General features: G+C 39.7%; 1 protein-coding gene across 5 annotated transcripts in view; it reads right to left on the reverse strand.

Annotated features, from left to right (window-relative positions):
- Window positions 1-26,004, reverse strand: part of rhobtb4 (Rho related BTB domain containing 4) — a 57,018-nt gene that overhangs the window by 20,276 nt on the left and 10,738 nt on the right. For 3 of the 5 annotated variants that reach the window (XM_082169333.1, XM_082169335.1, XM_082169334.1), the window contains exons 3-7: window positions 9,247-9,448; window positions 8,732-8,835; window positions 2,339-2,524; window positions 829-1,630; window positions 258-477 (exon numbers count right to left, since the gene is read on the reverse strand). In XM_082169333.1, coding sequence (XP_082025459.1) covers window positions 258-477; window positions 829-1,630; window positions 2,339-2,524; window positions 8,732-8,835; window positions 9,247-9,438 — 1,504 coding nt within the window. In that variant the 5' untranslated portion in view covers window positions 9,439-9,448. Of the gene's footprint in view, window positions 1-257; window positions 478-828; window positions 1,631-2,338; window positions 2,525-8,731; window positions 8,836-9,246; window positions 9,449-18,124; window positions 18,540-26,004 lie in introns of those variants that run through there. The other 2 variants (XM_082169336.1, XM_082169332.1) reach the window with 2 other exon arrangements.

The following is a 26,004-nucleotide window of genomic DNA, read 5'->3' on the forward strand; positions in this document are numbered from 1 at the left end:
CCATGACAGGTATGAAAGTGGGGCTGTAAGTGATAGACTTACTGTGTTTTCAATGGCATCTGCTCCCAAAACACATAAAATAACAGTACAACCCACTGAAGAGTTGCATGTCTATCCCTCACAGCCTCGCTTTCATTCCCATTGAAAATCAAAGATGGCGCTGCTTTGAATAAGATAGATAGATCGATAGATACTATATTAATGCGTCCTCAGAGAAATACGTAATGCATGTTTGACCCTGATTTCAGATTGCCTACCAGCAAAGGCACCCTTGCTCAGGCACTCTTTGATGCGGTTGGCACGACGCACATGGAAGGCTTTGGTGATCTCCTGGTTCATGAAGCTCTCACGGTTCAGCACGTTGGCCACCATCATACGCAGGTCGAAGACCTCTAGAAGCTCGGCGATGGTGGCAACCTGCATCAGATCCCCACGTTTCTCATCCAGGTGACCCGTGTAAAGGTACTGCAGCACTGCCTAAAAGAGCCGAGACAAGGGAAAACAGATAATGTGACACCGCCGCAGAGATTTCATAGAGATTCTTAAAAAACATGCAATGGCATCATGGTCATCGCTATAATACTGTATGTCATCTAAAGGCCAATTCACACTGCACCAACAAACGCAGACCAATGGCGACAGTCACCTGATTACAGTACGTCACTTCTCAGACATTCACAGACGAGACAAACAGCGATTTAATGTTTAATTGGCCTAAACAAGAGCCGACTGACGCCGACTCTGATCCGACAAAACCCGAAAAAGTATCTGTTGCTGTCTGTCGGCATCTGTTGGTGCAGTGTGAATTGGCCTTAAGTTTGTTCTTACCTGGAAAGGCCCTTTTTGAATGAGTTCATCCATGGACACTACTGTCATAAGTCTCGGCCGACCTGTCACAGGGTCATCCACCATCTCCAGATACACCCCCAGGAAACCACGCCCCCATCCCAAAAGAGCACGGCCTGTTCCCAGGGGTCCCAAAGAGCACTGGCCCCTGGCAGGCAGAGCGTTATCGCTCTGTGAAGTCCTCAGTGAGCCCTGCTGCAACATGAGCAGCCTATTTGAACCCCTAGTGCCACCTTCACCCTCCTTATCAATGTCCAGGCTCTTGGTACGCCCAGCCTGTTCTTTGGCTCCTCTTCGGCTCTGCTCCTCTTCCTCACTCCCCTCTGAGCTCTCCTCATCCTCCTTCTCCAGCCCTGCCGCTCCAAGGTCCATAGTGAAAAGGTCATAGAACTTTGAGCAGGAAGTGGCCAGGTACATCTTGTGGGCAAAGACACGAGTGGCCCCGGCCTGGAGGAGGAACAGGACGTCTGCACACAACAGCTGGCAGAAAAGAGAGTCCGGACCTTCTCCATCCATGGGAGGAGGATCGGGGATGCCCACCACAGGTCGTGGTGGTCTGGGGGGGAGGAAGGGGGCCTGGAGGAGGGGACGCTGAACCTTCTTTAAATGGGACTTCCAGAACTGAAGGTGGCGTCGAGAGATGAGCGCAGCACGGATAGCATTGTCAAACACATCCTTTACACCGAACTGAGCAACAATGCTTGTTTCATAGTATGGAATGCCAAGTTCCTTAGCGACCTCATGGCCTCGTTCTGGGGGCAGGATATCTGTAGGTTTGATGGGTCTAGGAAAAAACAGTTAAAGAAAAAACAGAAGCATTATTAAAGCCAGACAGTATGATTGTAATGTTATCAAAAGACTCAAAAAACAGTAAAACCGTAATATTGTTGAATAATATTACAATTTTAAAGAACTGTGTTCTATTTGAATATTTGAATAAAATGTAATTTATTCCTGTAATGGCAAAGCTGAATTTTCAGCATCATTACTCCAGTCTTCAGTGTCACATGATCCTTCAGAAATCGTGGTCAAAACTTTTTTTCTTGTTATCACTAAAATATTATATAATTTTGATGTTGACAAAAGTTATTTGGCTTAATATTTTTGTGGAAACCATGATACATTTTTTTTCAGGATTTTTGGATGAACAGAAAGTTTTTCATTTGAAATAGAAATCTTTTGAAACACTATCAATGTCTTTACAGTCTTTTTTTTATTTTTATCAATTGAATGTGTCCTTACTGAATTTATTTTTTTCTTAAATCGTACCAACCATTTTTAAAATTGTATTTACAATATATGGGGGTATATTACCCATCTTACCCTACAAGGCATCAAAGGCAAGTGATGCAAATGCATAACTGACCACAAACATTCAAAAAAGCACAAGAATCCTCTCAAAACGGAAGCTCAAAAAAATTATGAAAAACTCTTCATACTGAAGTTTAACAACATAATATGTGCTACGAGTGGGTGTAGGATGTGGTCATACTTGGCCAGAGGCCGGCGAGCCCGGTTAACAGCGTCCAGATCAGCATAGCGCAGGTCCAGCTGGCAGCCCACCAGGATGATCGGGGTGCGGGGACAGAAGTGCTTAATCTCAGGGAACCACATCGTGCGGACATGGCGCAGGGAGTTCGGATTGGCCAAAGAGAAGCACAGCACTACCACATCTGATCTAAACACACACAGAGAAAGAAAGATATTTATTTAAAGAGAATACATCCGAAGGAATCATGTAATAGGCAGGAAATTGGCAAACCCTGGACACTAATCATCCTACACAGAGGCTTTAAAATGGACAGTGAATCACTGTTATTGGAATAAAAACTGTGAAATGCAACAAACAAAACTACTGTGAGCTACAAAGAGATTTCCTTGGTTTCCAAATGTCATAAGTCCAGACTTATTATATATTTTTATATTATATTATAGAGAATGATTTGACAAGTGTATTGTTGTGGCACAATTATATGCAAAGTGATATTTATTTACCATTATATTAGTTATGGCTTTAACATTCATTCATAAATGAGATTTTTGCATAAATGCAAATCCAAAGATCACCAGCTCACTAATCATAATCAGTCTTTTATATAATGCAAGTCACGGTATGACCATTTCCCCTGCGGCATAAATGAACTTCATAAAGAAACAGTGAGAGAGTGAGCAGCCAAATAGAGTAATGATTGTGTGATTGCGTGTGTATTAATGCAGGTGTGCTCTTCCAGTGAATGTGTCTGCATGCAAGGTGTTGCGCACGTCATTAAAGCATCTCATCTGACTCAATAAGCAGCGCTGGTCTAATAATAGCGAGTCGTCCGACCATGTCATATTTCACAGCTGCACTCACAAGCTCATCATGTGAGACCAGCATACACAAGAATGACTAATGGAGCACTGCATTGCTGGTGTAATGTAAACAAACTTGGTCTAGCGGATCTCATCACAGTTATGCATTTACACTGGAAAGTGCTCATGTGCATGTTTATAGATATAATATGACAGAGAGTGTTTCTCAGACAACATTTCTAAGAGATTTTCTTTCTTTCATTGATGTAATCTTTCTGGGAAATACTTATTGACAACAAAGTGAAAATCTAGAACTATTACTTTTTTGAAACAATATGGCTTCTCCAAAATTTTGCTTTATTATTGGCGAACACCTCATGTGTGATGATTAAACAATGGAATTTCCCTGAAAACATACAATTAGCAAAGTGGACAATTATAACATGTTGACTTCCTTTAGAAAATATATGGTAATGTTGACATTGCAACGGGATTGCCCATATACAGTCTGAACAAGATCAGCTAAGCCTCATTACTAAACTCACCAAATGCGGGTAAAAATCTACTGTTGTGGGTAACGCTGTCAAATCACTAGCCAATTTGGCGGGTTACTTATAATGTTTACTAACTTCTGCTGGGGAAGTTCGTATAAGCCAAATCTGCGAATTTAGCGCGAATAATCAACTCGTGAGTCATCATGGTATATTAAATACAGCGTATTGTACAGAATCTGCACATATCTGGCTTACTTGAACATGCACATCACTACACAACATATAACGATTGCATTTAATCAATAGCCAAGATTAAAATGCATTTGGTTAACAGAAAAGTTATTGTTATTTTCCAACATCCAACTTTTTATTGATGTTCTTTGTACTGTATTGATCTGTCCACGTCACATTTTTGGTGAAAAGGATGAGGACGAAAGAAGAAGGGAGGAGATGGCTGGATGACAGGATTTTTGTTAAATAAGAAATCAATGTATGAAATAAAAAAATTATTATATATAGGCCTATGTGTCTCATTCAGAACTTTTACTATAAATTACAAGATATAATTTTATATTTATATACTGCATATATATGTATATACTGCATATATATATATATATATATATATATATATATATATATATATATATATAAGCTGTGACGTAGTTAATCTGGTTCATTTATTTATTTTTTCGACTAGTAGAAGTTCTGAATGGCTGGTAACTTAAAATTTTAGTTGCCAAATTAGCCGGTGAGTGAAAAAGTTAATTTCAAACCCTGCATACAAGATATATGTGCAAATAGACTTACAGCCTCCAGGGGTCAAAGTCGATGATTGTCTGTGTCTCTGTCAGTGTATGTTCATGAACATGGGAACGTTTGCAAGAATATGTGGAAATGGGTCAGTGAAAAGACAAATAAAAAACAGACTGACACACCACAACCACAGATGTGTCCACAATCATTCACCATTTCTCAGTGAATAATAACTGCTGTAAAAACGAGTGCTGAGGGTCATACAGGACTGTGTTATGTAATCAGTGTGTGTGGTGTTCTCTAGCGCTATGTAGAGCATGTCTAAGTTCAAACTCCTGACTACAGGTCTGCTTGACTACACTGTAAACAGAGTCTCGATCACAGAGACACATCTAAACATACAATATGTCTAAATATTCTAAGAAAAACAAACAAACAAACAAACAAAAATCAACATTAAAAAGCAAAGAATATAACTTGTGGCAGTACCATAGCACGAGGATGGTATCAGTTTGTGTGTGTGTGTGGCCTGGTAAACTCTACATTATTGGGAAAAAATGTCCCCACTATGATGGCAATATCCCAAATCCTTGTAGGAAAATGTTTTGGTCCCCATGAGGAAAACTTACAAAGCTTATAAATCAAATTAAGTGGTTTTTTGAAAATGTAAAAATGCAGAAAGTCGAGTGTGTTGGGTTTAGGGGTAGAGTTAGTGTAAGGGGATAGAATATACAGTTTGTACAGTATAAAATTATTATGTCTATGGAAAGTCTCCATTAAACATGAAAACACAACGCGTGTGTAATGATATGCACGTATAAATATGTCAGCTCGTGAAAGAGAACTTACCCACTGAGTCACGGTTCCTCCAGAGGTTATTTCCTTATCTACCTAAACATCTAAATAAGTTAGGATCGTTTCACTTGCGTTTCACAATGTGTTTTGTCAGTTTATGTTCACAAATAATTAATGGACTCAGCTAGGCTTTGATAAACATTTTCAAGAAATGTTAAATGTGTCTGTGTGGGTGTGTATTTAGCTTGAGTAACAGACACTGGGGGTGAAGGTCACCTGATTCTGTTTCCATAACAGGGCACCAGCATTAATAATGTTTTATCAGCTGACTGCATCTGCCTCAGTACTCTGCACACACATAGGACGTGTCTGATCTCACAGACACACATCCTGTTGATTCATTCACACAGATCTCTCTCTCTCTCTCTCTCTCACACACACACACACACACACACACACACACACACACACACACACACACACACACAAGTAATACTAAAACACATTTACAATGCTATAGCATTATTGATGAATAACATAACATAATCAAAACCTCACTTGCCATGACCTCTTAGGCCCAATCCCAATTCTATTTTATACCCCTTCGCCTACCCCTAACCCTTGCCCCTTGAAACAGAGTGTCAAGGCGTAGGGGTGAAAATATTCCCCTAAGAAATGGGACACCACTACTACACCGTTACATGTCATTATACATCGTCGCTAGCGCCTACGTCACAGGAGATGCGCCAATGTTTATCACAAACTTCCAAGATGCCGTCGTCAGCTGTAGTCTTGCGTGAGTTACAGCTATTTTTTGTATTTTTGATGACGATATCTTCAACGGCTAAAAGCTGCGTTCACACCAAACGCGAATAGAGCGTCTGGCGCGAGTGATTTCAATGTTAAGACGCGTTTACGCGCGTCTGGAGGTCTTGCGGCGCGAATGAGGCGTTTAGTGCGGCGCGGTGGACGCGAATTCGTCTCATTTCGCGCGGCCACTTCGCTTCAAACTTTTGCTTTTTACACGCGTCATATTGTTAACGAACTTTAACGATTTTTTTGCAACCGTTTCTTTGAAGAACATGACCGTAAATATGAACACAAGATTGAATGTGACAAAGAAAATGATTATTGGCAGTCATGTTGCCTCTGTAGTCGGTGTATGCAGGTACATTTCTCATAGCCCTTCGTTTGAAGTGTGGTCCCGAAAAATCTTCGTTTCAAGGGCTATCTGGACCTTCCCCCTACCCCTACCCCTCCCCCACGGTTGTGCGTATGGTTAAAGATCTGGGCTGGAAAAGGTTCAGTCCTAGTTTTTTTTTCTCAGGAAATGAGTATTTACTAAAAAACATAGGCCTAAATATTAAGAAAAAATTATATGTGGGCAAAATGCATCCACTAAATATATGTATTGATTGATAGTTTGTATTTAATGCAGTGAAATTGTTTTATGGCAGGTTTGGTTTGAATGAAACAAATTGCCTGTGATTGCCTGATTGCCAAATTGCCAAATGAATGCAGTTGTAGTGTGAACATTGCCATCAGAACCTTGTAGGGGTGTAACGATATTCGAACCGACCCGAAAAACCGCGATACACCACCCACGATACGAATCGCGATACTCTCATGGCGTACCGAACACGCCCGCCCCGCCCCCTGCTGCCCCGCCCCCTGCTGTCCCGGCTCATTGGACCTCATGTCTTATGTGTACACAACGAATACAGCGTTGCCTAACCACCATTAACCACATTTAATCGCAATAAGCTCAGTGTTTTGTTACATTCGATAATAAGCAAGGTGTAATCTTTCAAATTCTGTCTATTTGATGACGAAATTCAAACATTAAATGTCGTTTTGGCGCTCTTTGATGTGGCGTGACAGGTCACCGTAGGCTACTAGGCTCCTCATTTCAAGCGGCAGCGCGGAGCGCGAGTAAACGCGATTCTCTTCCTCAGTTACAGAATAAACATGAATGGACACCTGAAGGTATGTTGAAAGATACAGTATACTTACTGAAAGGCATCATAACTCGTGTAATCGCTCAGTCAGTGTTTCAACAGCGGAAATATGTCAATAAAACGCTTCTTTTTTCACATAGCTTTATTTACCTCAGGCAAGTCATTCAGTGTCCACAGCTTGTTGGTTTGCTAAGGAAATGAACTCTTTCACTAAATAAATGCACTATATTAGCCTATATATTATATTTTACTTAACCTGTTAATGACATCTTGATTATTTTATGTATGTTTAAAATATCTGTCATGAAAATGACAGCAACTGTGTAAATGATTATATTTCAATAATAAATTAGAGTAAAAACATATGTTAATGTAAAAACTGCCTTATGTGCAGTTTACATGTTTTCATACAATTTGTTACTTGAGTGTTGATTATTATTATATCTAAAAATAAATAGCAACTGAATTTAGGCTAAAAGTCTTGGCTCTGTTGTTAAGCTTTAATGTTATAGTAATGTGCAAGTAAGGGCTCCTATATAGTTTACAGCATTAGCAGATAATTAGTTTTATCCTTGCGAAACGTTTACTTGTAATTGAATTAATTTAAAGACAAGGACACAATTTGTTAATTAAATTATCTGTTTAAAAACAAAAACAATTTTAGCTTTCTAAACCCCCCACTCCACCTAAATGAACCGAACCGAACCGAGACGTCAAAACCGTGGGACGTACCGAACCGTCAGTTTTGTGTATCGTTACACCCCTAGAACCTTGGTGCTCATCAAACAAGCGGATTCAAACCGCTGAAAAGTTGGGTCTCTCGATCTGTTCCTGGCGCTGTTTTGACTCTTTTATAATTCATTTCATTTTATGAGCTCTTCATGAGTTCTCAGCTGGTAATAATGCTATCATATGGATGTGTTTAGCCCAGCACACAGCATTGTTTTGGATGTTCGATAAGTTCTGTCACAAAATGTACGTCATAAAAGCCGTTTATTTTGTTTTTGTATCTTTAAGTTTGGTCTTAAAAATGACAGTGTGCATGTTAAGCGAACCAGGACTAAATGCATCATTTAAATTTTTGGTCCAGACCAAAACAAGGGAACCGAACTACAAGTGTGAACACACCCTTAGATGTAAACACTGTAAGCATTTAGGAACAGTGTCAATCTCCCTCATTCTCTGACCCATCTCTCTGCTTGGTTTAGCAGCTACTGTGATCTGCTGCACTGCCCTGAGCCAAAGCACCACTGCTGATCCATTGATCCTCCGCTGCCCTGCACTGCGCTGAGAATAAGAGCCTCCACGCAGTGCTCTTTGGCTAGGCTTACAGCACATTACCTTCCCAGCTGGGAGGATTAGGGCAATAACCAAAGCTTGGCAGGGCAACACATGCCACAGCCAAGAGTGGAGAGATATCAGAAAAAACAACAATTGGAAGATTGATCTGAGCAACAGTATTGTGAGACATGAATTGTGTGTGTGTATCAAGGCAAGGGTTCAGTGACATGGTTTATTGGTAACTCATAGTGCAATGACAACACACTGAGCACTATGAGTTCATATCCAGTTCCATGTTGTGTAACTGACCTGCCATAAGCAAAGCGTCTGTCTTTGTGATGATCTCCAAATGTGTCCCACAGCCTGAGAGAGACACTGACCTCGTCCACCACGTCTCGTGACCTCTCCAGCACCTAGTTAAGTAAGGTTTAATTATACCAGCACACCAATGCAAGCACATTATATTTATTATATTGAGCTTTATTAAACTGGCAAGTTTATACATATATTTATATATATTTGAAATTGCCTGGCTAGGATTATGACAGTTAACAAAAAGTAAAAAGTAAAACTAAATGAGCGTAATATAAATATTACAAATAAATGAACAAATATTACAAGTAAACATATCGGATATATATGTATACCATTTATAACTAATTTATATAAACTAAAGAATATATTGATATACTAAAGTGTATACAGTAAATACACTGGTTAAACAGGTTGTACTCAATTGCCATGTATGTACAGTTATAGTACACTATTTATGTCAACACTTAATGCTCTTCAACGTGTACACAATATGCCAAAGGTCTGCCCACCTCCTGGCACACACGGTATTGGTCGATGGCCCAGACAGTTGGCACGTGGGTGGCAAGCAGCTGGTACTGAGTAAGGGTGGCATTGCAAGCACGGGCACAGATCAGCCGAGTCTTGCCCACCGCGTTATCACCCACCACCACACACTTTATGGTCTCCACATTGGGTCGCTCATAATCTGTGTCTATATCCATGGAGAGGGCCCTGAAAGACAGCAAAATAGATATAATTAGTTTAAGTACTGCTAATTATTATTATATTGAATAATATTCTAATTTGGACAAAAAGTCCAAACAAAACATAAGTTATAACAAACAAATGATGGTAGGAAAACGATAATAATTCACTCCAATTATTGTGGTTACTCAAAACAACACCTACATCAATACTGACTACTCATTCACCAAATGTTCAAAGTTTAAACAAAAATCTGGGTCAGGTGCTATTTCTGTCTGAGGAAGGAACAACAAAGACAGCCAACACAGTTCTGCACTTGGCTGTACAGCGTCACTCGACGTGAACAAGTGCATCTAGCACTTTTTCCTTCTTTCGGAAGAATCCACCTGAAGCTAACTAAGGTCAAAGCCCAGTGGTAATGCTGATTTGTATGAGAGAACACAGCTAAACCAGACACGCTTTGCCCGGGTTCCTGAACATAAACATTGACTTAAACCTCCTAAGTATCAAGACTGCAGAGAAAAGGAAAAAAAAAAAAACCTGCTGAGGGATGCATCTGAAACAAATCATTAGGAGAACTGCGTGCCAACACATACGACTGTAACTTAAAGGGATAGTTCAGGATTTTAGACATGAATCTCTATAGCTTCCCCATAAGCAGTGTGGTGCATTGACCATGACTTACCCCCGACAGCGTCCTGTGAGCCGAGCTCCGGTCCAGTTTTGGTCAAGATGAAATTAGTCCGGCAAGTTTGCTGGGGTCACGGCAATAAAGTTTTTTTCTTCTCAAATCAATATGTGTTCAAAAGAGTGATATATTTGCAGCACAAAACCGCTGTCTATGGAGAGGTCAGACCTCGTAATGGCTTGGCACTATTTTCTTCCCCGTCATATCACTGCGCGCTGCCGCTACCTACAGCCAGCTGGGAGCCGCGCACGTGTCACTTTGTTTACAGCTCGTAAAGAGAACGATAACATGTCTGATTACAGCAGCGACGATGACAACATTGACTTCGACACACAGCCAAAAGGATATCTTCTTTATCTTCGCCAGTTTGGTGTTCACATTGAAGCCCAGAGCAATGAGCCAAAGTCGCCTCAGAGCAACATCTGCCACAGGAAATCTTTGAAATGTGTGAGGAGAAAGCGCCACATCTTTGTTTGTACAGTCCGGATAGTCACAAGTCCGCACCATTTTCTACAAAGCTTGTACAAACTGATCGCTCTTGGTGAGTAGCTATGTTAGCTCGTTCGTGTAGCTGTTCTGAGCACGTAAACACTGCTGTAAACACTGCCGAACAACTGAAAAAGTGGTGTGCGCCTGCGCAGCTCGCAGCTGGCTGTAGGTAGCGGCAGCGCGCAGTGATATGACAGGGGAGAAAATAGTGCCAAGCCATTACGAGGTCTGACCTCTCCATAGACAACGTTTTAGTGACGCAAATATATCACTCTTTTGAACACATATTGATTTGAGAAGAAAAAAGTTTTATTGCCGTGACCCCAGCAATCTTGCCGGACTAATTTCATCTTGACCAAAACTGGACCGGAGCTCGGCTCACAGGACGCTGTCGGGGGTAAGTCATGGTCAATGCACCACACTGCTTATGGGGAAGCTATAGAGATTCATGTCTAAAATCCTGAACTATCCCTTTAATATCCATGACAACTAGCAAGTTCTCATTTAGGTTCAAACAAAACCAAGCAACGTGAGATGTGCTTTTTTTCCCTAAAACGATGAGAGATTTTTGTTTTGAAATGAATGCAGACATTTGTTCAATAAGCTGTAAAATGAGCTGTAAATTAAAAAAAATCTATATTAATACACCACTATGATAAAAGAAGCTGTATAAAAATAAGTACAAATGATTTTGGGAACCATAACTCCTCTGTGGCTTTAAAAGTGCACCCGCTATGGCTTGAATTACCCTTGATAAATGCACTAAAAGTGTCCTGAGCTGCACAAATCAATTAACTTTCCGGGAAACAATAAAGCATTTCCATGAATAAACACACAGGCAACACTCTTGGCCGACTAAAGCCGCTTGTCCACCAGCATCCGATCAATTTTTGTTCCGACGCGACGCCTGTGACGTTTTCGCTGCTTTTCGCGCCGGGAAAAATGTACTTTAAATATGAAACCATAGCAACGCCCATACACAAATTCTCGCCGCCGAGTTTCCATTGGCTGCTGCCCCGCGTTTTGATGCTCTCATTTGCATAAAGTATCCACCGAGATACTTTTTTGCAGCGCCGCTGTTGACCAAATCGACGCGACGCGACCCATCATGCTTTGCGGGGGCGTTTTTGCTGCCTGACGTAGTTCCATAGGAAATGAATGGGCTTTGAAAATCGAGACGCTGGTGGACAAGCGGCTTAAGAGCCAGGCATTCTTTTGATACCGCTAAAGTGATACAGCCATATACATTACAACCCGTTCTGAGCTCCGCTGTCCAAGACAGCTAACATTCCATAAAAAGAACTCATGAAAGATTAATACGCCACTGTTTATTGTTCCACTGACAAAGACGTCACAGTTCTGGCCTCCGGTGACATACTGGGGACTAAAAATGATTCTCATTCACTCAATTCATTCTCAGTAGCAAGGTGGCAATCAGACAAAGATTAGTAATGTGTCAAAATAGCCTACAATAGGTCAAGAGACGTTTTAACTAGAGCAGCAGTGCTCAGTTAATTCCTCATGAGGGGAATGTTACAGCCAGTTTTGAGGTTTTGGATCAGCAAAGAAGGTTTCAGAGACATCTCTGTGAAATGTTGTCAGTGTTAAGGGTGCTCTGGAGGAAGCTTCTTTAACAGGTTACATAACGGTGGCACTACGGGCTGATGAAGCTGAGCTGTAAATGTGACTAGATCTTTCTGTTATCTAACAGCAATCTTTATAGCTGTTGAGTGAGAGTCACCAACATTTATAGAGGATGCTATTAAGGTGAAGATTATCATGACTGCATATTTAAAAATGTAATAATTGGGAGATCTTTACCAAATTTTCAAAGAAACAGACTTGAGTATGTTTTCTCGGCGTGCAAAACGTGGGGCGGTGGTACAGAGGTATGAGTGCAAGCTTATGCACTTTGAACAATCAACCACAATGTTTCCACTATTTAACTCTCTACACATTGTCAATTCCTATAGGCCTACATGTTTGAAATTACATTCAGGGATATGACATTCTGTCATCATTTACTCACCCTTGTGTCTTTCCAAACCTGGATGACTTTCCATCTTCTTTGGAATATAAAAGGTGATTTTTTTATAATACACTACTGTTCGAAAGTTTAGGGTCAGTAAGATTTTTTGTTCCCACAAAAATACACAGCAGCACAAATGTTTTCAACAAATGATAATAATTGTTTCTTGAGCAGCAGAACACTGACGGCTGGAGTCATTTTAAATTGTAAAAGTATTTCTCAGTTATATTGTTTTGACCATATTTTTGATTAAATAAACGCATCCTTGTTGATCATAAGAAAATGGAAATGGAAACTTTATGATAGCTTTCTATGAGAAACACCTCAAATTTAAGTCACTATTCAATGAAAATCTTCACTTCCTTTGAAAAATGGCACTGAGAAACATTATTGGTGAATAATACCTTAAATTTCAGCCTGTTTCTCACACCCTACACTGGGTTACTGTACAGCCTCAGAAGATTTGAGATATCCTGCACAACTTATTTGGATTAATAAAACATTGTGTGTGTGTCATTTTAAAGCTTGACAGCCTAATTCATTTTCATTAAATAGTTCCATAGAAGAAAGACATTTTTACAGAATTGAATCAACATGTGGGTGATTAAAGGGTTAGATGGGTTTTTTTGCACACAACAAGTATTCTCGTCACTTGATAAACTTAAGGTTGAACCACAGTAGTCACTTGGACTATTTTTAACGATGTCTTTACTAACTTTTCTGGGCCGGCAGTTGTAATTACCTAGCAGCCTATGAAGCAGTGATCCAGCTCTCAGATTTCATAAAAAATATCTTAATTTGTGTTCCGAAGATGAACGAAAGTCTTACGGGGTTGGAACAACATGAGGGTGAGTAATTACTGACAGAATTTTCATTTTTGGGTGAACTAACCCTTTAAATGATGACAATTTATAGTGTTGTGTTTTTGTCACTTGGTCAGAATATCTACGAACTGAGTATAGTTTCCGTTTGTGACACACAAACACAACAAACAAATGTGTATAATAAAAGCAATGATACCAGAGACATGGATGTCTCATGAAGCTTTTAGCAGAGTCAGTTGAGTGAGTCAGTGTTTTGTCATGGGGAATGAGACGAGCAGTGTGCCACACTAGCGCTTGTTTTAGTGACAGGCAGTGATAGAAACAGTGGGAGGTGAGGTCTAAGAATGAGCGAGAGATAGAGAAAGAGAGAGATGAGACGCGTGGCAGACGCCCACTCCATTCACAAACACTGTACGGCCCACACAACACTTCGTCTGCTTGTATTCAGTCCTGCCAGCCTCAGTGTGTGTGTGTGTGTGTGTGTGTGTGTGTGTATGTGTGTTTGTGTATCTAAATATGTAGGTAGGTAGAAAGAAGAATATCACAGTATTGTGGACCAACTACAACCCACAAGCAAATATGGCAGTTAATGGACAATAAACTCTTTTGGTAGGCTATAATAACTTAGTAGAGCGCCCTCCACATATTTCTAGTGGCAACCACTAAAATTAAATTACGGATTCAAATGGAACATTTTCAGGATCTCCTCATGAGATAAATCTCAAACAAGAGTATTCTTCTGTAAGTTTGACTGTCCTTTCCCTCTCTGTACAGCTGTCTTTCTAGACAGCTGGGCAGCAGAGACTTGCTTACCCCTCCTGCACTGTGTGTGTGTTACATAACAACTCCAGTGGCAAAGGCTGCTCTCTCTGCCGTCACATAACCAGAATCCACGATTAAGCCTCGCTCTTAGAGAGCACCTGCAAGCCCCAGTCCTTTACACGGAAACCAGACTTCCCTTTTTTATAAAAAGAAAATCCAACAAACTAAATCAACCCAAATCATATTAACACATACACTGGCTTAACCCCTGCCTATCATAATGAACTAGCCTAATTTCTGTATTTTCCATCAATGCATCATGCCAAGTGTTTCGCCCTGAGTGTGTCCGCATTGGTGTTTATATACGCATATTTTAAGTGTGTATAGAGGGGACATGTGAAGACAGGGTATGCCATGAGCAAAGACAACTTATGTAACGTGGTGGTCTCCTGCTTGCCAGTAAACAGGTTAAAGTGGAGCAGCGTTTTGCTGCACACCAGATTTGACATTGTTTCCAAATACTAGACTGCTTCAAAATAGCAAGCATTGAGCAAACTGTACCACTGCAGCATAGAACCTTGGAGTGTCTTACACCACATGCCTTTGTACTGCGAGGAGTCAATGTCTCTTAGTGGATCAATTACATTTTATAGCCAGGCCACAAAGTCGTTCAGAGTGCTGAGTCCTTCAGATCAGAGAATGAGTTAGATATTTCCCCTTAATGCCATCAGTCACAGGGGGGTAATGGAGGAATTAACCACTGAATCACTGAGATCTACTGTCAGTGTGATAGCAACAGGGACATGTTATTTACTTCACATGCAGTAGCCACAAAAAGTGTCTGGATGCTTAAGTCCCATTTCATGTATTAATGTCTTTGCACTTTATAAAAAATCTAAAATAAATGATTTTTAATAAACGATAACTGGTTTTAAAAGAACTATAGCACATAGATACAACATTTTCAAGTAAAACATTGGACAAAATGAATCTGTTAGGTTGCACCTGGGAAATTCATACCTCCGATTTTGGCCTTTTTTATGACATGTGTGGAGTACTTGTATTTAACGTTACTGTCGTAAATACCAAACACACAGAGCCGTCGTTTTCTTTTCCTTGACTCTTCCGAGTCCGACCGCGCTTTCTTCGTCGACTCTGCCATGATTCACGTCTGAAATGCGTGCTAAGTGTCTTCCATAGAGGCTGCTTCATATGTTGTTGATGTATGTGACGTCGTGCCATCATCAGAAAATACTAGCAAATATATGTAGGCTATATACATATATTTGCTAGTATTTTCTGATGATCCTTAAACTGATCGCAACTGCAGCCAACTGACACTCATGTCCTCCATGCTATACTCAAACAAGTTCACATCAGCAAGAACAAAGTAGTAATTACAGCAAGATGTGCACAAGTTAAGCTGATACATAACAGTGAACCACCAATTAAGTCTTCAAAAAGAGTTTAACTATTTAGCACAGTGGCCCACATGGACTACAAGCGTCATGAGTCCTATGGACCTAAGCTGTCATGTGCACTATAAATACAACTGTACCTTTACCCTTGAGAGCAAACTCAGCAATGAGAGACTCATTAAAGTCAGCCCATGAAAAAAAAAAAGGAAAGGTAGAGTCCCCAGACTTCAGCTCTCAATGGACCAGCTAAAGCGAATGTATTCAAATAGCGCTGATAGGATTGGCTTATCTGAGAGCATTTTTGGTATGGATGATCGCACAACAATTTGCATTTGTTTTATGATTATCAGCACTTGTCATTCTGATAAAATATTGTCAGATAAGGTGAGCATACAAAAAGCGAAAGAACACACTTGTGCTATCAATTTCTGAACAGCATGACAGAGCATGATGTTAACTGCAGTTTGTAATGAGTGTGAAGCAGCAGTTTATTGCTGACAAGCATTGCTTGAATAATATAGCCTAACAATCACATCATAAAATAATGATTGCTGAATCAGCAAAGGACTAAAACACTTCACTTTGTCCCTGGATTATAATGGACAAAGAGTCAGTAAGATCTCACAATAGCATTAGCGGGAGAACTTGGCTCATGCATGCAAAGCCACAAAAAAAAAAACAAAAAAAAAAACATCATGGTGGATTTTCAGAGAATTCAAATGCTCAACATATTTTCTTGTGATTAGATCAGGTGTAAAAGTATAGTGTAAAAGTATGTAGGGGCGGCCATTGACAAACCCCCATTCATAATTGTATGAAGCCCTAATTCAGCACCCCATTCAGAATGTGCTTCATTGAGAAATATAAACCAGTAGTGAATTCTCTCAGTAAGAGGATTTCTCGCTTCAAGATGAAACAGAATTCTAGTGAATTAAATGTGATTTCATTTAAGACAGAGAAAGAAAAAGATAGGTGAGAAAAGGTGAGCCAAGCCCATGCTCGCCACCGAATCAGAGTGTGCTGTGGAAAATGAATACATACACACATAAAACACGGTACTATGAAGACTGAGAAGATGCATAGCAACTGGCCAAAGTGAAAAAGGTGGAGAGTGTTTCAGCTGCCGCAACGCGATACAAAGACACACTTCCTATGGCAAGCCATTTATTCTTTAAGACTAGCCTAACTATTGTTATGCTACTGGTACTTAATCGAGCAGAAAGAAAAAAAATTACATTTTATTAGTAACTGTTTATTATATAGTTGTACTTATTCACTATATACTAATAATTATACCAACAAGCATATATTTAATTAGTACGTATTCCTTTGCTACTAGTCACTGCCAATATTGACAAATGATGACAAATCCAAAGCAGTAAACTGATGCCCCATTCTATTTCATTCCGATTGATGAATCTGAACGTAGTGTTTAAACGAACGATAAATAAAGTGATCGGGTTGATGTGCGCGTTTCTATGTCACAAGCTTCCAATCAGAATATATTATTTGACATGCGCACACTGCATGAAACAGTTTTCCACTGTTTATTTTTCAATTTCAGGTCCTGATTTGGAGACCAGTAGTACATGAACCGGTCTGCCATGCTGCTTATAGTTATCAAACAGTTAAAAACACCCTTCCTGAGCCCAAAATAAAGTGTCTGTGGATGAGAGTATGTAGTGAGGATTGATGGGATGTTGTTCTACTCCACTTAACGGAAGATGAGTGGTAGGAGAATTTTAGAATAACACAAGTAATTTATGACATTTTATTTCACAACAACTGCAGCTAGTTTCGTGCGTCACATGTCATTGCACATGCGCAATACTTTCCAGTTTCAGTTTTCAATCCAATCAAGTGTTTACGTTCTCTCGGATCTGATTAGAAAAGGAAAAAACCGACCCTTTCAATCCGATCGAAATTTCATTCAGATTGAGCTCAATCGGGTCGATTAAGTTGTTTACATGATGGCTTTTCAGTCCGAATCCGATTACTATTGGATCATTTAAGGACAAATGGATTTACATTGGTCACGCGGCACGTCATGTGGTCACGGTGTAAGAATTTTCATTGAACTATAAAGTAGCAATTCTATTAATTATAAAACAGCAACTGTATCTAGTGATATAGAGAATGTTACTGATAAAAATGGGATATCTATCATAAACCTGGTGAATACATAATAAAATGGTAACTAGTAAACAGTGAACAGCTGATGTGAACCACAGAGTGGAAATGGTAATGTAAGAGTGACAAACTAAATAGATCCTAGTCAGTAATAAAATACGCAGGTTGAATGAATGAATGAATGAATGACTTATTTGTTAAAACAGCTTGCCATAAGTTTCCAACATCAAGCGTTAAGGATGGGCGGTGGTGTTTTTACTAGTCAGTTTTGATGCATCGTTCAGTGCAAAAATGTAACAGTAACTAAGAATCCGCAAATGCTGCATGATTGTCGCGAGGTGTAACAAAGTTGAATTTCTTCACCTTACCTTCCGACGCTTCCAGAATTGACCCACATGCCAGTCCTCGCGTGGTTCCCCCCTAGCTCCCGTTAAACCGGGTGCAGGAGATCAAATCAAACCTTTAAATGACTGAGACGTCTCTGAAAAACTCTCGACTGTCTGTGTTCAACTCGCTGGCGTGTCACGGCTGACACAAAGGCAGCATCTTCACACTCGCTTTCTCTGCTGAACTGAAAGAGATCCCTTGAAACAAGTTTGCAGAATGCAGTGGAAAACCTCAACCATGAAGTGCGCTACATCTACCCCCACTCTCTCAAAGATGCCTCTTTCTCCTGAAATTACTGACATTTATAGATAAGCTCTCATTTTGGGGCGTCGTTGGTGTGTTATTGTTTCTACAGCTGATTTCGCCAATGACACGCCCCTACTCGAGCGTCACGTAAACTGAACTCACCCCGAATCCATGGCACTGTGACTGGCAGCCAATCAAATCCATCGTGGCCGATGGCCCCGCCCCGTCTGGAACTCTCGGCCCGTTAACCCACAATCTACCAGTCATTTGTTTAGACTCAAACACGCCCTGACAGGCGGAGCGGTTTATGTTTTTACATAGCAAGTCCCGGAACACATTGTAGTTGCGTTTGAAAACTAGTGTCATACATACATTACTTAATCATTGGACTTAAGAGGCGCATATTCAATCGATACAGACGTTATTTTATTGCGATACCACGCGTAGAGTAACTTCAGGTTTCAGTCATACTGACAGATGAAGGAAGGACAGTCAGGAACACTGCAGTGTTTATACACTCTTCTTTTTCGTAAATGATAACTGTTTACGTGGTAAAACAAGATTACGATCTGTATTCAGATGTGTATTAATTATTAAAATAGTCATTTCCACATAAGTGTGACAGCTGCACTGTAAATAAATGACTATTTATTCTGTGCAGGAAATAATCCTGCACAGGCCCCTGTTGTCTGGAAAGCTTCTGCTGTGTATCTGATGAATGTCTTTAAAAGGTCAGTTTTAGCCTACATAGAGTATAAGCATCTTAAAGACATTTTCTAAAAGTCTATTTAACATTTACATGAAACATCTCATAGACGTTGCAGGTGAGCAGTAAGCCTACGTCTTTCAGATGAAAACACGCACATCAAATCTCTGCTATGTACGTTTGATATCTGGGATAGTGTAGGGGGTCTCAGCAAATGTAAAATATTTTTTATTAATCTGCAGTAACGATTCATCATAGGCTATTCATCAATTCACTTTTGATTCCTTAAAAAAGACAGAAGTACAACAACATGAACTATTGTTGGGGGAGGGGGCATTAAAAAAATAAAAATTTCTTGAAAATAACATTTTAATATGGTGACAGGGAAACTCGTTGATATTTGTTCCTGTGATACTTAAACAGACACAGCAAGTAATACTGACCTCTAGTGATAAATACTGGTATAAAACACAACACAGACCTCTAGTAAGTGCTGAGAAAGACCCATCACCCAGAAAATATCACCCATCACCATGGTGTTCCCATTTTTATAGTATTTAAATTTTGAAACAATGAGCACTTAAAAAACTCTTTTCTCAAACATCTAGACTGCGGATGGGGTCTGACCATGATGTCATTGCACAAAGCCTGCCAGAGTGATGTCAGTCACAGATTTTAGTGAAGCACATACAGCCCCTGTTCCCACACTTCAGTCAATACAGCCTTTTCTGCCATCCATCTTAGACCCAGCTGGACTCTAGCAGGCATGCCAGTGCCAGTGCCTCAGTGGGCCCTGAGAAAATGATGCCCCTGTGGCCTCTCTGGAGCACCCAGAATGAGAGTGAGAGACTGAGAGATGTGCAGCTCGGAGCTATATGAACATGTGGGAATTGTGGGATTTGTCTATGAAAGGGTTTACATGGAATGATGTATAATGAGGTGAGGTTAGTGAAAGTGTCTGAGCCTATAATGTACAGTCAGGCTTCTTATACTGACATTATGACAGTGCAAAGCAAAGGAAATGGAGGGCAGAAACCTAAATTAGGCTGGGTGGATGAAGGGTGAGCCTGGGAAACATTATGAAGTGTCTCCTGCAGAGTCGAGCTAGGTTTGTTATTGTGGATTTTGGATGTGAACCGCAGGTCATGAGCACGCACATTTAGACTCACTGTACATGCACATTAAAAAAAACATCTTTCACATTCATATCAGACAAACTCACATGTACTCTCACTTGGCATAAAGTTGCTAACATGATGCATCCTCGGATCATGCAAGTGGCAAACTTACAAACTGTGTTTTACACAGCTATCATAATTTTACTGCAAAGTGCAAACATATTCATCTTCAGACTAGGCAAAGTAGGTCAGACCTGTTATACAATGGGGAATCTTTTTAAGAAGCATAAATGCAATGAAGTTGAGCTACACACACACAAAAAAAAAGCATAAACAGGAAGTCATAGGACTACATCAGTACATCAATTGCAGCGGACAAACTGTTAACTTGACTAGGAACAGTGAACTGAATGAGGCACACCCCGTCATGGGTACTAATAGTTTGTGTTAAAGAAGGGATACGATTTAGCGCCATGGACACAAAGTCACCAAACAAGTCCTTAAGTGCATAACGTGAAGGAAAAAGATGAGATTTACATTCTGAGAACAGAGGGAGGTTTTCTGGTATCAGTACACAAACAGTGGCATGGTGTTGCCCATGTGAGAAGCTTGTGAGGCTGTGTGCAGAACATCCAAACAAAGATAACCCTTAGGAAAACAATGAAGATAAAATGAAAGAAAATGGCAATTAGTGTAGATACACAGAAAATAAAATAATTTCTGGGTTTCTATATTGATCTTTTCTAATAGCCATTAATAGCCATTAATTATAAAATTGTGAGTCTGTAGCTACAAACATGATCATCATGATCTTATGCACATAAGGAGGGGAGTCACATTTATATTCAAATTAATTATAATATACACATAACCAAAACCCCAAAGTGTATAAATGACTGAAATCAATCAGAAATTGATCCAGTAAGATTTAGAAAATGTTTGTGCCAACGTATTTTCTGCTGAGTTCATCATTCAAACTTTACTTTCACTGCTGATTCATGACTATATCATCCGGTGAAAATGACAGGCTTCTCTCTGGTGACATATACAGGACTTCTCCACCCACCGCAGGCTCATGTTTATCTGCATCCATGTTTGTATCTGTGTGTGTATGTTTGTGAACTATTTATTAATTCTTTGGCAACATCCACTCTTGTTTATCATGTCAAAAAGCTGCATGGAATCTCTCCATAGACAAAAGACAGGCAAGGGACAAGGGTATGACTGAGGGGGGTAAAGAGGGGAGAATGTGAGACAGACTTTATCTCCACAACATTGAGACAGGCCACACTGTCTTATCAACCCACAATTTTAAGCTCTCCAAGTATGTTAACACTGTGAGTTCAGGCCAGCTGTCAGTGTGCTACATGTGACCTACTTACTGTTCTGATTTATGTACAGCACACTAGGTGTCAACTTTCTTCCAAAGTATTTAAAAAATGCATTCTCATACATAATGGGGGGGGGACAAAATGTATATTAATATTTGCTTGTAACATGGGCACATTGTTTGTTAATAAAGTAGTGTTTGTTAATAAAGCAATATCCAGTGATATTCAGTCTGTGTTACAGATATTTGAGTGATTCAGTTATAGGTTTCAAGTATATTGTGTTTATTTCAGAAACCTTGCACAGGTCCACTAATGTGATGTGTACTGCAAAATAACTGCACAAAATATCTACTGAGCTTGCTGCAAAAACGTAGTCTGATTGACAAATTACTCTTATGAGCTGGTTGTTTTTAGTAAATCAAAAACATACAGGGTGACCAATGTGACCCGATTCATTACCAAACGTCTCTCACTAGCTAGTTCTTTTTAGTGAATCAAAAACATAAAGGGTGACCAGTGTGGCCCGATACATTAACAAACAACTCTTATGAGCTGGTTCTTTTAGTGAATCAAAAACATACAGCGTGACCCAATCAACTCTCATGAACTAGTTGTCAATGAACAGTTCAACATACAAATTGCCACTTAAATCATTCTGAAACACTGTAAAATGTTCAGCTTTATCAAAGAGAGAATTTATTTCATATGTAAGCAGAATGAAATTATAAATCAAATGTACCCTAATGAATTGAATTGAGACATCTGTATGGATACCCAGCCATATTACAAACACAATCCCCAAGTCAGCGAGTCTCAAGTGGAGGCAGACACTCATCTGACACGTCCAATGGCAAAACCACCTGCCAAACACAACTCTTCCACCCAGCGCTCAAGAGAATGCAGTGCTGTTGTTTGCGTGACGTCAGCTAAACTCCTCCATCCTATTCCAATCAACAGGCTTGAAGAGATGACAGTGGAGAGAGTAAGATAGCTTTAAGGTGGTTCCCCTGCATTGTTCGGTGACATGAAGATGAAGTGAGCTTAGCCATGCTCTAGACTTCAGTCAAGACTAACTCTCCAGGCCTCATTAGGAAGGGTATTTCAGACGCTTCAAGCCATTGACAGACACTTCTGCTCTCCTGCAATCAATTAATATCTACCCACATGATAAATGCTTTAACAAGCACTCTGAGCAACTATAGGCCTTATCTGCTTATAGGCCCATAATGGGTGAGACATCTTGAGTCAGATGTGATTCTGATTCCCCCACCCCTGCTGCGTATAGTTCATATCTTTACTATTAGCAAGACATCTAATCTTATAGTAGAATAGGAAACAGAAGCGTTGCCACTCTTAGCAGGATGTGCCATGTATTAAATGTGAACATCTTTAAGCAGAACCGGCTCAAATGAAGAGGCTAACCAAATTAAGCCTTTACTCAGCTGTTTAATCACAGAGCTACATCGGGGCCAAGTGCAGTACGGCACAAGTTCCTTTCAAGATTACCAAACTTCGGCTTAAATTAACTGAGTAATATAATTTTGCATATATAGCTTGGAATTTGGGACTATAATGACCGTTATGACTCAGATATGACCCAGACGTCCCATTTTTGAAAAATGACACTTAACCTGTCACAAAAGATAATGAAAGGAATATCAAGTCTAGTTTTCAGGACCTTTTTTCCCTTTAGCCTCATATCATGTCTGTCAATGACATCATTACCAGTTGAACTCAAAGAACTGTGTGATTAGCCTGAAGTCAAAGTACTGCTTCTCTGGAATTACATTCATTTGAAGACAAAAGCAGCATTCATAGACAGACAAACCATTTTATTTAGTTTCTACCCACAGGGTTAAGGGGATGAACACTTGCTGTATAGGAAAAGACATTAAAATGAACTTTTTTGTGTGTGCAAATAATCAACCACATGAATTATTCGTTTAGCCCATCAATCTTTGTTCTGATCTGCGGAATGAAGTTACTCAGTGCTGCTATTTTATCTATTATGCTGCAATGTTCTTATCCTCTGGACGAGACTATACTGACCATCACACCTGGGTGTGGATACACTCCAGGGCTGTGTTTGCCAAGAATATTTATTTTACTACTTTAAATGAATAGAGACAGAGGAACATCTAATGGTAAAACTTTCCTTTGAATCCTTTGGAGTAAATATCTAGCTTAAAGGTACAATATGTATTTTTCCGCCGTTAGGGGTAGCTAACCTCTTCAAAACAATAACAAAGGCTTAGATTGATGAGCGTGAAATCATGGAACTTGTCGTCATGCCGATTGATCTAATAATGTTTATGGGGAAATAATATTTATGGATAAGTGAAAACATTCATGTTTTTTTAACATGACTTTGGAATGAAGCAGGGCGCGATTGCTAATGACAGACAGATATCAGCGCCACACATGAATCCCGGGGGATATAAAGGAATGAGGACATTTCATTCTACCGAACTACCCACAAGAGCGGAATTACTACTGTATGAATTGAAATGGGAAGGTATAAATAAAGTTAGATTTTACGCAAGATATCACGAGCGTAAGGGAAAACGGGAAGGGGGAGAGACAAAGAGAGATGGGGAGAAGGAAATGCACGATGTAATTGGGTGGAACGAGGAAGAGTCACAGTTAAAGGAATGTCGAAATAAACACTGAGTTCTGAGCACAGAAGTCTTGGTCTGACTCCTCTATCCAGTGGCCACAACAGATACAGAAAATATCCAGGAACCCACGCGTAATACTCGGCAAGCACGGATTCCTCAAGACCCACAAATCCGAGTATTACACTGATGGCAGCGCTGGTTGGCTATTTATCTTTATGTTTTCTGTATGGACATTTTCTGCTTGACTCTGAACAACGTAAAATAGCCACATCAACCTGCAGGCACGTTTATATTGTCCATAATATTTTACGTGCTATAGTTTTGCAAGTTCGGATTACGTGCCAGTCAGTTTGACAAATTAAAATTGTGAGGTAACACAGCACTGTTTCACTTGGTCTACACTAAACTGCATTGTTTTGAAAGTTATAATGTTATTCTATGTGTTAGTTTGTTGGCTGTATGAGACTAGCAGTAAGCTAGATCAATATTAGAATATCATACTGTTGATATTCTAATATTTCATCATGTTGAACTATATAACATTGATTCATTATGTACATTGGCTCACCTGTCTAATAGCACATGCAAGAGCGGCGTCTCGAAAATGCCACGCTGATATTGATCCTCATTTTATTTCTCCTTTTGTCCCAAAGTCTGCTTGCCATGGTCCATAATGTTTGAACGAAACAACAACAGCGTGTCGCTAGACGTTACACATTTGTCCACGTCTGTTGCCATGGTTACTATGGCAGTACAAGTGGAAACGCAGATATTACGTCATTGACAGGCGACAAGAGACAGGCACTATTTAAAATTGTGAATTTCTCTGAATTTACAAATTCTTGGAAACATTTAGGATAATGTAAGTACACAATTAGGCCTACACTAAATATATAACCCTGTGAAAGTGGGTTTTGGATATTTTAATTAAAAAATCTTACATATTGTTCCTTTAACCAGCAAGTCAACCTTGGGTAACCAGTTTCCATTACAGATTTGAGCTAAACTTTTGCGATATTTTCTAAATGTCGATAAAAAAAACGATTGCGAAATGACGGCATTTCCATTAACCGATGTTATGAGACTAAAACGTCATTTTTTTCTCTTGCGATAAGTCATTCCAAAAATGTTGCCAATGGATGTTGGTAGGTTTACGTATATCTCAGCCACCGCACCAGCCATTATTTTTAATCGAAGGGAGACATAGGCGTATTATCCAAGCATTAATGGCAAGGAAAGACCCTTATATTTGGGAGCAGCACATATGAGGTGTTTCTCCCTCTCCATCTGCTTCAAGTGATTGATATATTGTGGCATTTCTTTGTTGTTTAGAATCCAGTATTCCCATACTACTTTTGAGTTTAATGAAGAACTCTGTCTTGTCTTCTGTCCAAACATACTGCGCCATCTACGTCAGGTGACCTGTAAATGCGCAAAAACCATTGCAGGTTTGGTAAATATACCTTTTTCGAATTGCCTGAAAAACCACCCTATGCGAGTGTAAAACCTTTTTTTTTGCGATATATATGGGAGTTTTCGCGAAATTGACGTGTTTCCATTGGGTGTATTTTCAATTCGCATTTTCAGTTTGCGCAATTTGAAGGGTAATGGAAACGCTGCTACTCATCAGCTGTGTCAGTCCACCAGCTAGATCAGTTCGAAACCAGCAATAACCAGCATGGAAATTCATGCAGTTAAGAAATAAAATTAAAAATTAAAAATAATAATAATTAAATTGGCACATGGTGTTTACAGGTGCATGCCAGTGTACATAAAATATGAATTCACAAAAAGTAATTATAAAGCACACCTAGTGGAAAGTATCTTGTATTCCAAG

Source organism: Leuciscus leuciscus (assembly GCF_965113295.1).
Source record: "Leuciscus leuciscus genome assembly, chromosome: 5".
Taxonomy (NCBI): domain Eukaryota; kingdom Metazoa; phylum Chordata; class Actinopteri; order Cypriniformes; family Leuciscidae; genus Leuciscus; species Leuciscus leuciscus.